The 13,982-nt window shown below is 36.4% G+C and overlaps 1 protein-coding gene across 1 annotated transcript in view; it reads left to right on the forward strand.

The window, feature by feature from the left end:
• MYO16 (myosin XVI) overlaps positions 1–13,982 on the forward strand; it is a gene marked incomplete at its 5' end in the record, with an annotated part of 289,157 nt that overhangs the window by 73,776 nt on the left and 201,399 nt on the right. The window contains 1 exon segment of the mRNA XM_083883531.1: positions 1,215–1,323. Coding sequence (XP_083739657.1) covers positions 1,215–1,323 — 109 coding nt within the window.

Below are 13,982 nucleotides of genomic sequence, written 5' to 3' on the forward strand. Positions count from 1 at the left end.
CTTGCTCATTTTATGTGTCATATTTTATTCTGAGCCAGGACCTGAGCAAGTTTTTCTTTGATACAATACTTATAGAGAAATCTCCTGAAAAAAGCAGTCATGTCTTCTATTAATAATTTTGTCTTACATTTGACCTCTGCTGCTGTGGTTTTAAGAAAGGCTTTGTACTTCTCATTTTTATTAGTTAAACTCTTTATCATACAAGCTGTTAAGAAAAGTAATTAAATTTACCTGAGGTCACACATATTTCATAATTCCTTGATATTAAAAGCCATAGAGAGAACATTTGAAATTATAATGTTACAACCTCTTAAAGAAGATACATGACAATTCATTAGTAATGTAACTTCTAATGATATAGCACTAGTAATGTAAGCTTCTATGTCCACCAGATATTTATGATATTTTCAAGGATGAGAGATTTCTCACAAAAAAAAAATTCCCTACAAATTCTTATATTAACAATATTTAACATATTAAATACAAGTTTTCTTATCATGCTGGTGGTTAATTTTCAAGCTTCTCATGAATCTGTTCATTTCACCACCCCTCACCCGCAAGGGCTCTACTTAATTGTCACTCATTTACATTGAATTTTGAATAAAACTTAGAGAAATTTCAGCCTGGCTTCTTTAGAGACTAGAGTTGAAATCATCAAGCTCACTTTCATTGTCTCCAGTTGGTGACAAATGGCAATTTTATTTAGCAATGGATGGTTCTCTTTGAGGTTGCATTGATGGATGAGGCCATAAGAGGTCAGGCCAGCTGACAAGGTTACCCAGAGCAGCTGTCTGCCCATCCCTACTGCAGGGTGTCTGTGCTGCTTGTCAGTCAGCTTTGGAACCACTGCTGGTTACTGGTGCAGTGTTTTAAGGCAGGCTTTGGTCTCTGACAGCTGACTTCAAAGTGTTGTGCTGCGTATGGTGGTGGTTCCAAAACTCACCGATGAGCAACTCAGACATTTGTGTAGCAAATCCAGACTGGACAGCTAGTGTGGCAACAGTGTCAGCTGTCTCAAACAAAGCCAGCTTTTTTGACATTCATGAGTCCTTCCTTTTGTCTTTGCTTTTTAGTGTGTTTGGTTTTGTTTCAGGTTATAATTAGCCTGCTGTCTAAGAACCCCAGCTTCGAAATATTTTTAAATGGGATCATGTAAGAGCTTGTTTCGAAATTTCAGTACAAAAACCTAAAGTGCTTTTAATTCTTGTCTGTAGGCTGGAGCAAATGTGCTTCTGCAAGATGTTAATGGAAATATTGCACTTGATTATGCTGTAGAAGGGACTGAATCTAGCAGCATCCTTCTGATGTACTTGGAAGAAAATGGTAAGTCAGCTCTTCAGCTTCTGGAATGCTTTTATTGAACATGTCATAAAAATGATAAGGATGTGTATTGATCTGATGTAAGTCTCACCAAATCAAACTGAACTACATTAGTTTGGAGATGAAGAAGAGGAAGATGTTTTGGAACCACAAAAGTTTTCAGTGTATTTAAATTGGAACAACTAACAAAGGTTAATGGCAGTTGTCATTGTCAAAATTGCTTTTGATTTTGTATAGAAATGTTAGAATGTAAATTCAAAAAATAGAGAAACTGCAGCAATACAGAAGTTTTTTAAAACAACTAATTTAACTATTAGAGGACTAGGTTTCACATTTTGTTTCATTTCCCATCTATAGTCTCAGAGAACATTTTTTTCAGGTGACAGACTGCTAAATAAATAAATCTTTGCAAATAATTTGAATGAAAATGCATATGACACTTCATCTCTCATTCAGAAATATTATTATTGGTTTAGGGTTCTTTTTTAATTGTGAAAATACTGTATCTAGGTTTCTATTATGAATTATATTTAATATGTTATAGATGACAGGACTTATATTGAAAAACTGGGTGTGTTGCTCATCAGTTCCAAACTTAGTTAAGAGTTCTGAAAGTGAGATTTCTGGCATTGCTTTTGACTATGAGGGGTTGTCTTAATATTGTATGTGGCTCATCTTAACACTGACAAAAAGGCATTAAGCAAATATAATGATAAATAATGTAAAAACGTGTGTTTTCAACATTGCCTCCATATAAGGAATCTTTTTAAACATAAACTAAGTTAAATTATATTCGGTTAATGAACACTTAAGGAAAGTGACAAGGAAATCACAATGTCAGGTCCTATACTTCACATATGCAGTGTATTGCATGTTTTATAATTTTGTTTCCTTAGTGCGTGGCAATGTCTTCACAACTCTGGTTTTGGATATTTCTAATGGTAAAGAAGCTATTAGCTTCTAAAAACTGGGTTGCCTTGAAAAACACAGATATTTGTTGTCTAAATGTTCCAGATACCTTGACTGGTATTTAACAGGTAACATGCAAAACAAGATAGGCATGCAAGCATACACTGTCTGCTTACAGTGGTATCTCTTTTACAGTAGATAGGAGAGGCACTATTCCTAATTAAACAGTGATTCTGTGAATGTTGGAAGTTACCAAATTAAAAAACTTAAACATTTTGAAGATGGCATCTACCTCTACTAATTTTAGATAAGTAAGCTTTAATTAATCATCCATACCTTTGGGTCAATAGAGAAAAAGAGGAAATGCATGCATTGTTTCATCTCTTCCTAACCTGGCTAGGTGAGGACAGCTGACTTCCAGGACTGTTTCTTTCTGCTGACTAATAAGAACTTAAGTTGATGCACTTTAGGGTTAGATTTTTAGGATAAATCAATCCCATCCCTTAACTGCAATGAAAACCTGGCCTTTGGATGATCAGTGTCAAAATGCCCATCAGCTTTGCTTGGTCTGCTAGTATTATTCTTGTAACAATAGATAGCTCAAAGTATCCTTATTTTGCACTTGATTTTGAAATTTAGTTGATACCTATGAAATATTTGTATAGCCCACCAAGATTAATAATAACTGAGGAGAAGATTCTTGAAGGAAATTTAGCTGTATGAGTAAGTATGAATTACTTTGAATTTCCCAGACCTAGTGTTTCTTTGTGGATTGTTTGGATGAAGTTCTTCTCATGGCAGCAATCCCCATGCACACCTGCATATGAATATCTCAATGCAGAGAAACTTCAAGACCAAACCCCTTTATACAAGATTAGCTGATCCTAGTAAATACCATTTTCTGCCTCTAGTGTTGAGAAACACCCACCCATAGTCTCAGCCTTTAAGTACAATGTATACGGAATATTTCCCTATTCTCTGAACTTCCCTGCCTTCCTAAAATGCTTTCATTTCATTTTCATGTTTCCATTCTCCATTCAGTTGTGCATCCTGGTTGACAATGTTAAGATATTTGTGTGTAGAATCACTCTAATCATTGTCTCTAATTGCAGAGAACACAGAGAAAAGTAAAATTAGGTGCCTTATAGCTTAGCTAATGAGAAAAGCAGAAGCTATCTATTTACTTTGATGAAATAAAGTACGATTGGAACAAGTAGCTTTGAAGCCACAGAAAACTTTGTTAATTGGAAACATTAGAGGTCTTAGAAGTCTAGCATGTGTATAAGTTCTTACAGATTTTACTACTGTGGTACTTCACTGTATCTGTCTAATTTCACTACAGATCTTAGTGACTGAACTGCTCTTCATTGTTTGAAATAACTTAATTTACTCTGAGGAAGTTCTGGAGCCGTAAGTGATAACAATAACCTTGGATGGCTTCAATGATTTATGTATTTTAAAACATTTACTGGAGTTAGTTTTTTTGAGTTATGCTTGTAAATGATCTGTTAGGGCATAGGAGTGCCACAAGTACAAAACATTGTAATCATCTATCAACTGTCAGAAAGCTCCCATATATGCTTTACTCTTATGAAATATAACATTATGAGGATATTACGTGGAGATTTTATTACTGAAGTCTAATGAAATTATTACTATTTCATTAAAATATTCTCTTTTCCTGTACAGAAATTAGCGTTCTTTGCTGTTATATTCTGTTATATAGATAATGTTATGTTGTATACTGAATGTAATTATGGACTGAAGAAAGAAATTAGCAGACTTAAGTTACTCAAGAGAACACAATTTGAGGTACATATTCTCTGTATCTTAAGAGCATTTTTTCTGTTGGGTAATAATTCTGGAATATTGTAAGCTTCATTTAAGATATTTCTAATTGAGAATGGAAGGGAAAATACAGCATCCTGTTTTATGTTTAGGAAAGTGTTTGAAACAGCTTAACTGTATCATATTAGATTGTGTCCAGGGGGCATTCAGAAGCCTAGTGGGCTCATGAGCTCAAAGACTTTATTTAGATTGATTTATCTAAATCTAATATCTGGTAGCCACTATTCTTAGAGCAAAAGAGGTGCTTTGAAGGCAGGCATCTGTAATGAGGCACATGAATTTAGATCTGAACTGCCTGCTTCTTTCCATGTGCTATGGAGGAAGGCCAGAATGACCAGCTGAGACATAGGATTCTGCTGTGTAGGATGACTTTTAGTGTTTTTAAATTTACAGGTCTGTATGTAGGTGCCTATTCAGTAGTCTATACTCCTATCACCAATGATGCAATTGTAGGAAATGCTGACTGTAGAGAACAGAGGAGTTATTAATTTGACCAGCCAAAAAAGAAAACACCAGTAAAAGCTGTTAAAGTCATGATATTTAAGAATTTCAACATCTGCCACAGCAAGGTCAACTGAGAGTAGGCCAGGTAGGATTGGACATTCTACTTTTCTCTAGGTTCCCATTCCAGTGCTAACCCACCTTTATGTAATTTCTTTTCATTTTGTTTTCATTTGAAATATTCTTTGTTACCTACCTTACACCTTCACTATTTACTTTCGGAAAGTGTCTCCATTCAGAGATGAAATGAAAGTAATAATGTGTCCTGGTTTAGGGGAAATTTGGGAAGAAACTATCAAAAGGGCCCCTCTGGAAAGCAGGTTCAAGCGGCCCCTCCCCCAACTGGTTCAGGAAAAGATTTCCTCAGAGAAAAGTGGAAAAAACTGTTTATTTAACAAGCAAAGTATTTACAAGCATAAAGATGAATAATAATAAACAATAAAGCCTCTCGCTGTTCTAAAGAGATGGTAAATTGAGAAAGTCCTTGTTGTGGGGTATGGCTTGGCTCACTCAGTCTCTTACCAGCCCCTCCTGTGCTGGAAAATGCCATCCCCAGCCCTGGTGGGCCACAGGTGTGAGCTCCCGGTGTTTTTCTGGAATTTCACTCCAGAGCAGCGCTGATCAGTTCCAAGAAAAAGAAAATCTTCAGTCTGCGGAACTTCTCTGCCCTAGCTAGCTAAAAACTAACTAAAAAGCAAAGGAGAGCTGTCTTCTGCTGTCTGCGCTGCAGACAACACAGTCAGGGAGAAGGAACCTGGAGGAGGAAGTGCAGATTCTGCAAACAAACTGCACACTTCTTCTCTCCCCTTTCACTCTCAGAACTAGTCTTAAAGATGCAAATCTTAATATCCAGCATAAACAGAGCATCATAATGATGCAAGTATCATAACATCACCCTAGGACATAATATGAAAAGGTGTTACTTTTTTCCCTATTTGCCCTGCTTTGTTCTAAACCTGATTGATTGTTGAAATCAACAAGAAAGTCCACCAAGAATCTTCCATAACCTTTGTTTTGATTAATAGTAGCTTTATATTTTATGGCAAATCTTTTGAGTCATTAATGGCATTTTAAAACAATCAAAATTTAAATGACTGCCAGTGTATTCTCTGTTTCTGGAGGCAGAATGTTCTACTGTAGAACCATGTCAGTGAAACTCTGATCAAGGCATATGATCCTTGTTTCCTCCTTTTCCATTAGGCTGTTTTAAATACTTAATACTTTGAGGAATGCAACATTTTTGTTTATTTCCTTACTTGGTATTTAGCTCCATAGTGGATTGCATGACTCAGCTATAAACTAAAAATGACTGACAGATAGTTCTTGATTCTGTATTTGCAAAGTCATGGGAGGTGACATATTCACTGTAATTCATTTACAAAAGAAGTTGTTCTCTTTTGTCCTCCAAGGTCTCTGGCTTCAGTTTTCAGTAGGACAATATTCCATACCAAGAACATTGGCCTTGTTATTAAATCTGAGAAAGAATGTTTGGACTTTATTTAATTTTTTTTTTAAGAACTGTCTACATATCACACACATCTCAAAGCAAATTTAGTAGCTTTCTTGTCTGTTGTGTAGTGAGAGTTTCGTGCAGTAGCAGATTATTACTTAAGCAAAGGAAAACCATCTGTTGTGATTTTGTTTTTTGAAGAATGACTATATTTAAATAACATATCTACCCAAAGGTTCAGATGGTATTCCTTTTTCTACTGTGACACAGGTACAGAAGAAAAAATGGGTATTGCTTTTCTGCAAAGTATTTTACACAGTATTACTCGCTTTCTGTGGGGGCAAATTAATTTAAAAGAGTTGTTTAAAGGTTATTGACCTTTGATGGCAATAGAGATTTCATGCACTTAAGCAAAATCTATTATGCTATTCCAAGCTGGGGGAATAATGGATCTGTTTTGTTCCCTGAATGTTAAAAGGATCATGTTCAGGTGTCTCAGAAAACTGCATATAGAGCCAAAATCATTGGCAAGCTCTATCCATTAAGGTAATTTTTTATGGTTAAATCAGTTAAAATATTGTGCAGATTTTTCAAATATAGACCATTATTTGTTAAATTTTTACTAGCAAGAGAATTAAGTCTTAATCTTCAGCTGCAAAATAGAAGAAATTAATTTAATTTTCTGCCTTGCAGCAGCAGGTAGAAATAATAATAATAATTAAAAAAAAAAAAGGAAAAAAAAGAAAAGCAGCAAGCTACATGTTAGTACAGAAACCTGCACTGAAGACAGGTTTTAACATTAGCCAGAAATAGCCAACTTGTCAGTTACTACAATAAGGAGAATTTCCCTGAAGCTAACAGTTAACAACATACGGGACATATGACATGTGCAGAAAAATCTAATTTAGAAGATTAGTGGGCAGGGATTTACTGCAAACCTGTCACTTTACAGTAATCCAGAATGTGATACGAATTTATGCAAAATATATATTTGATTTAAACTGTAAGTTATTTTGAAGTTATCCATAAAATCTGGTGTGGTTGTACTAAAAACTCCCACAAAACTGCTCTCCCATTCCCTTCTTGACAAGGACAGCAAGATTGCACACCAGTTACTGTCACAGGCTAAACAGATTCATTTTGGTGGAAATTGTCAACTGGTATAGGCTCAGGGAGTGAGAAACAGGAAGGCAAACATTAGAACAACATTTTTCCTCCCCTCTTCCCAGTCTTCACTTCTTCACTCCAAACTCTTCTACTGTCACGAGCAGCCCATGGAGCTGGGGGAGTTGGTACACAGCAGTCTCTCTCTCTGCCCTTTTCTTCTTCACACCTTTCCTCTGCTCCAGTGTGGGTTTTTCTCAGGTATGGAGCTCCTTCAGGAGTTCCTGTCTGCTTTGCCATGGGTCACACTTGGCTGCAAGACTCAGCTGTGTCCTGCTGAGGGTCTGCTGGAGCTGACAGCACAGCCTCTGCCTCTCCCCACACAACCCATCCCTACAGCCCCACAACTGCCAACACCCAGACAATACATCTCATTGTGTGTTTCTCAATACTCTGGCACTTTTTGTGAGAATAAGATCAAAATGAAGACCCCAGTAGTGTGTATTTTTCATTGGGATTGATTGTTATTAATTAGAAGGAGTGAATGTGTACACCAAAATGTTTTAGCATGGAGGTTGTGGTACAGAAACCCTTAAACAGATCTAGTAATCCAGCAAGGGAGGAAAAACCCTTAGAGTTCCTTCAGTGCGGTCAAGAAAATAAAGGGATATAAATCAATATTATTTCAGAAAAATAGTGGTCTAGACTTTAATATTTCCAACTATTTCACAGACATTAAGGAATTATTGCTAATATACTGCAGTAAGAACTGACTAAAATGCCAACACATTGTTAGCACTAAAGATCAGCAAGCTTCAGCTAAAATTAAATTCCCTAATACATTTTCTGTTTTAGTGCCATATGCACCATGGTCTTGATTTATGCTTACAAATTTTCTTTCAACAATATTGATGCAGTAGCTTGACAGAAAAATAGGCAATCAAAATTAAACAGCCTCAGGGTGGCTCAAAGTTTTTCACTTTGATTCTTGTTGATTGGGAACCACCTACCCATAAGATTATCGCACACATAAAATCTATTTTCTGCAGAAAGCCTGATTAATTGATGGTAGGTATGAGTGTTGGTGTTGCCAGTGAGAACAGAGGAACAAATGAACTGTTTCAGTAGGTCCTTTCAAAAAATGAAGCACATGGAAAATGTGACACACTGGAAAATTTCATAGTTGAGAATGATAATTTTTCTTTGGCCTCTGTGTTTTCTAATATAAGTGTGAATGAACTACCTTAATTTTTAATTTGTTTTTTGTTCTTGGGGGGCTTTGAAGTCTCAGATTCCTCTTAATATTTTTATGCTTCTAGCATGTTACCCATATGTTTCTATCAAAGGAAAAACCTTTAAATTCGCTGTGCAGACTTTTGACACTGAAATTAACATTTAAAATTATAGCCAGTAGTTTATGATCTAGTTTTCTAACAGATGCTAGAGGGAAAACAAGCATATTCTTAACTAATAGGCTTTGCTAAGATTTGAAAAAAGGATTGTGAAGTACATCAGAAACTGGGGATGCCCTTTCAGTATACTTTTGAACAACTTACCAAGAAATAATCTAATTCATTACTATCAGAAGTATATTGCCACTTTTTAATAGAATTCTTAAAACTATAACCTTAATCAATTTGGAAAAAAAAATGTTAGGGCCTGCAGTGCACCCACAGGCCCTGTGACCTCTCCTCCACCCCTGCTCCCAGGGGTTTGGCTGCCTTGTGACCTGGGAACTGTCAGATGGGAAAGAGCTAAGCTGTGAGGCAAAGCTGGGAGCAGCATTGCCATGATCTTTCACCCATCTCTTATCTCTGGAGCCACATTTAGCCTCAGGTCCTTGCTTGAGGTAGTCGTGTGCCCACCCATGATCCTTGCTGAACCCAACCCTGGACCACTGACTTGACTCCTTGCTTCATCTGATTTACCTGGATTTGTCACTAGAGGCTTTTCTGGCAATCACAGGACTGCTGTTGGCTCTGATTCCCCTCACCAGACCTGCTCAATTTTCTTTCTTGGGTAATGTGGGATTATGCCCTGGTCAGCAAGGATGGTGACCTGCCTGGCCTTTGTTCACTCTGAGCTCCTGCCTCCCTTGCACGTGTCGAGTAGCCTGCTTTTACTGCTCTCTCACAAAAAAAAACCTCTCATATTAAAATTCTACAACATACTAAAAACTTGCAAGAAAATCCGTGGTGTAGAAATACCATCTGTGATGATCTAATTTCAGACATGATATTTACCACTAGTAGCTGGAGACATTGGTATATTTATTTTCCTTCTATGCTCTAGTATTACTCTAAGAAATAAAATAATAAACATGCAATACATATCCACAAAAGAATGCATTAATATTAAGCCTTGAAATTGTGCCAACCTTTTGAAATAAATGACAAAAAATATTTTTGTTTGCGTACAAGTTAAGAGACAGTTCACTTAACTAATTTTGGCTGAAAGGATCATCAATGTCCTTATTGAAGAAGAGAGAGGAATAAAAGCATGTTCACTAGAGTGGGAGAATCACTCTGATATCTACATGAGGAGGAGGTGGGAACTTCACTTCTGATAGCATATTTAGACTAGAAAGAAATAAACTTTATCAGCCCAGAAAGCCAACTGTGCCTTGGACTGCATCCAAAGCAGTGTAGGCAGCAGGTCAAGGGAGGTGGTTCTACCCCTCTACTCCACTCTGGTGGGACTCCACCTGCAGTGCTGCATCCAGCTCTTGGCTCCCCAGCATAGGAAGAACATGGAGCTGTTGAAGTAATACAAAGGAGGCCACCAGGATAATTAGAGGGATGGAGAATCTCTCCTGTGAGGAAAGGCTGAGAGAATTGTGCTTATTCAGCCTGCAAAAGAGAAGAGTTTGCCATGACCTCGTTGCATCCTTCCAGTACCTGAGGGGAGCCTACAGGAAAGATGGAAAGAGACTGTTTCCATGGGGATGTAGTGACAGGACAGGGACAATAGTTTTAAAATGAAAGTAGGTTTAGATTAGTTATGAGGAAGAAATTCCTTACTGTGAGGATGGTGAGGCACAGGAACAGGTTGCCCAGAGAAGCTGTGGATGTCCCATCCATGGGAGTGCTCAAGGCCAGATTGGATGGGGCTCTGAGCAATGTGGTCTGGTGAAAGGTATCTCTGCCCAGAGCAAGGTGATTGAACTAGATGATCTTAAAGGCTTCTTCCAACCCAACCCAGCGCATGAAACTAAACATGCTTCACTAAACATATGTAATGATGTCTTTAAAGGCAAACAGACAAAACCCTCTAGCAACAATCATTTTGTATGCTGCAGTAAGTTAGAGCTATAGGCCTCGGTAGCTTTATTAGTATACATTCTTTTGCAGAATCTGAAAGCATTGGCTTCCCTTTTCACATAGTAAATGCTGCTGGCATGTATCTGTTTATATGCTGACCTTTGAAAATCAGATTCACATAATGCCAAGGGATATGCACAAGGACTATTGAACAATGTAATCTCACAAAAATAATGCTATTTTTAAAGATATCCAGTAAGCAGCCAGAAAAGTCTTTCTAAAACTTTAAGCAAATAAAAGAATAGCTACATCTGGATATTTCAATGAATGAAAATTAATATTTAAAGAATTATACCATGATTTCTTTATTTTTTTTTTATCATGTCTATCCTATTCTATGCTGCACAGAAAAAAAATACAAGTTCTAAACTGTAGTATCCCCTGAATTAAAAAAGAGTAAGAGGCTCATCCTACATGGGGTGAAAAGAGCCTTGCTGTATCTACAGCTCTTTGCCGGAACAGCAGATATAGAGAAGGCCCAAGTATGAGAACAGAGATTGGCTTCTCAAACCCATTGCAAGTTTTTAATGTACGTTGGTGTTTGCAAGACAAGATGCTGTTGACCTCTCCTTAAGAATTTTAAGCCCATTGGAGAATGAAACTTGCATGTTGCAGCAAGAGTGGCTGCTAGAGGTGTGTGCAAATGAGAGTTTGCAAGAGTACTTTAGTGTTTTTCTTTGTACTGGTCCCAGGAATGGATGTTCCCCTTGCACACTTCTTTGTTCTGGACATTTGTGAGAAAAATATGTTTAATAGCAACGCTCAGTTCTTTTTGCCTTGAATTTCTTTGTCACTGAAGCTTTTGGAAAGTTACTTTTGCATTATTTATCTGAGGTTTTTCTAATTCTTTTGGCTGTCACTTCTATAACCATATGCCAGAGAAGGTGAGACAGCCAAAGCCCATGAAATGGCCTTGTCAGGTGTTTTTCTTAAACAGTGAGAGGTAATTTATTTTGTAGCTTTTAGGTTATGCTCCTGCCTGACATCAGTGCTAATACCCATCACCACATGTGTGCCCTGCAGGGTCAGTGCTGCTTTAACTGCTCCTTCTCCATCTTATCTCCTGCAGTATTCCTGACCATGTAGCTCTTCTGATTTTACAGAAAAATCAGAAGCAGAAAAATTATTTGGAGTGGTTTTTCGATTGTATGTCTTCTTTTTTTTTTTTTTTCTACTTTCCAGTGTTTGAAATGTGAATCCATTCCCGTAGTAGATGCCAATGTGTTTTTCTTCCTCATTTTGTTCATGCTGGCTGTCGTCCCATTTCAGCTGAATATCTAAACCACGTTTCCCCTTTGAAAAGCAACGTGAAGGTCATTCTGTGATTCAGGCAGTGAGAGTTACTTACTGTATGACTAGCATTTTTTTGTTCTATCTAAATTCCTGGAAAGTATCACTCCCTGGGGAGGGAGAGCACACTCCCCAGAATTATGAACTTGATTATGGGAAAGCACTTACTGACAAGATCTCCTTGTTTGAGCCTCACAAAATGATACATGTGCATGCTTGATAAGTCTGCTTCTCAGCTCCCTGCCACAGAAGCCTTTGCTTAAAGCCTAACAGCTCCTGAGTTCTTGGAATTGAAAATTACACTTCTAAGACCGAAACTTAGAATTTTTTTTTTTTTTTTTTTTTTTTTTTTTTTTGGTAAAGGTAGAGAAAGGGAAGCTTTATTGTTTATGTAACACTTTCGAACCTACCCAGGATATTTAAAATGTGAAGTCTGTGGAACCATGTTGCTTTGGCACCTCTCTTGCTGGGCTGATTTACTTCTGTTTGTTTAATGAAATATGTATCATTCATTTACACAACTATTAGTTTGAAGCCACTAAAGCTGTCTTGAATAGGTTTTGGATTCACACAAACTGTGACTTTTGTTGCTCTGTGGCGTGGTTTATATGTTTTCTCTGAGCTGATGGCTGCATTACATTTATGATAGAAAATAATATAAGAGTGCAACTGAATGCTTTTCTTGATTTCCTCTTCAACATGAGCAGAGTTAATCTTTCAATAGCTGTTTTTTTTTGTGGCCCCAGATAAGTCACACCAAGGTCCTATAAAAGGCAATTTACAAGGAATAAGGATCAATATTTCACTGTTAATAAAAACAATGTACTGATATGTTAATTCTCTGACTATATGGGGTGTAAGTCATAGTAAAATGCTAGAATTTACTAACAATTTACCCAACCTGTAGATGTTACTGTAATTTATGTTAAACATAATGAAGGAAACAAAGTCATAATAACTGTGTTTCACTCTCAGTATTTATTTTTGTATTTCATTTTTTCTTCATGGGAAAATCAGAAACTTTATTTTTAGTTTGTGGATTCTGAACTCAGTTTTTGTTTTGAGTGTTTGAGGTATTCTCAGACAAAAGAGGTAGTAAATTAATTTCCACCCATTTCCTCTCTTCTTGAAACCCAAAACTTGATCTAATTGTTTACCAGACATATCAAGAGGAAGAAAAACTTGATGTAAGTTCTGTCAGTGGTTATTAAGCATGTCTGCCTTCATCAGGCATAAAATGCTTCATCTATTTTTAAACTTTAATCTTTCTTACCTGAGGACATTTGAAGAAACTTCATCTGAACCAGTTTCATTTTGCCTACTCAGTCTTCAATGCTGAGTGTTTAAAATGTCAAGTCAACACTGCAAATGATAATTAATTTTGGGTGTCTATTGCCCTTAGGTATTGTGAGAGTTCCGTCACTGGGACAAGAGTGTTAAACCATTAATTTACTATTGCAAAAAATAAAATAGAATCAGAGAGAAAAAAAAAATATTTAATTGACATCATGCAGCATTGGTAGTCTGTAAATATCATCAGGTAGTTTTGAATCATTACTATGAAATGTGATGAAGGCATAAAAGCTTTAGTTCTGATGAAAACCTTGATTGTTAGGAGACACTGAGAACATTCTGTGAAATTAGCATTTTGTTCTGGTCTACCAACTTTCAGGTTAACACCTTAATGTTAAACACATTCTCCTTTGGGGACATTGTCTAGTTTAATTTATCAGTATCATATATACATACATATATACACATATATGTGTGCATATATGCAGATATATGTATGTCTTTGTCTAAATTATTCACATGAATGATTGCAGGGTTAATCCAGAAAACATAATTTTATCCATCTCATGTTTGTATTTGTGTTATATCTTTAGTATAATTTAGGTGACAGGTCTAAAAATAAGAGAATAGGAAGACAGTGCTCACACTGAACATTTCATCTTAGAGCCAAAACTTTTATAAGTTTTGCGGGCAACAGAACATAAAGCAGTATGTACAGTGGCATGTTGGGAAAAAAAATTGAAATTCTTTTATGAACTACATATTGTGCACCCATTTATATAAGTACCAGGGCAGATTAAAACTAAGAAAATCAAATTTTACCCTGAAACACGCTTCAGTTGTTTTAGCAATATAAAGAACTTTGAGAACTGATGAAGATAAAATATTAAGTTAAATACATATTAATTAAATTTATTTATAGTTTTTCATTTTTCAACTCAGTCACG

The sequence above is a fragment of the Zosterops lateralis genome, assembly GCF_965231275.1.
Source record: "Zosterops lateralis genome assembly, chromosome: 2".
Classification (NCBI taxonomy): domain Eukaryota; kingdom Metazoa; phylum Chordata; class Aves; order Passeriformes; family Zosteropidae; genus Zosterops; species Zosterops lateralis.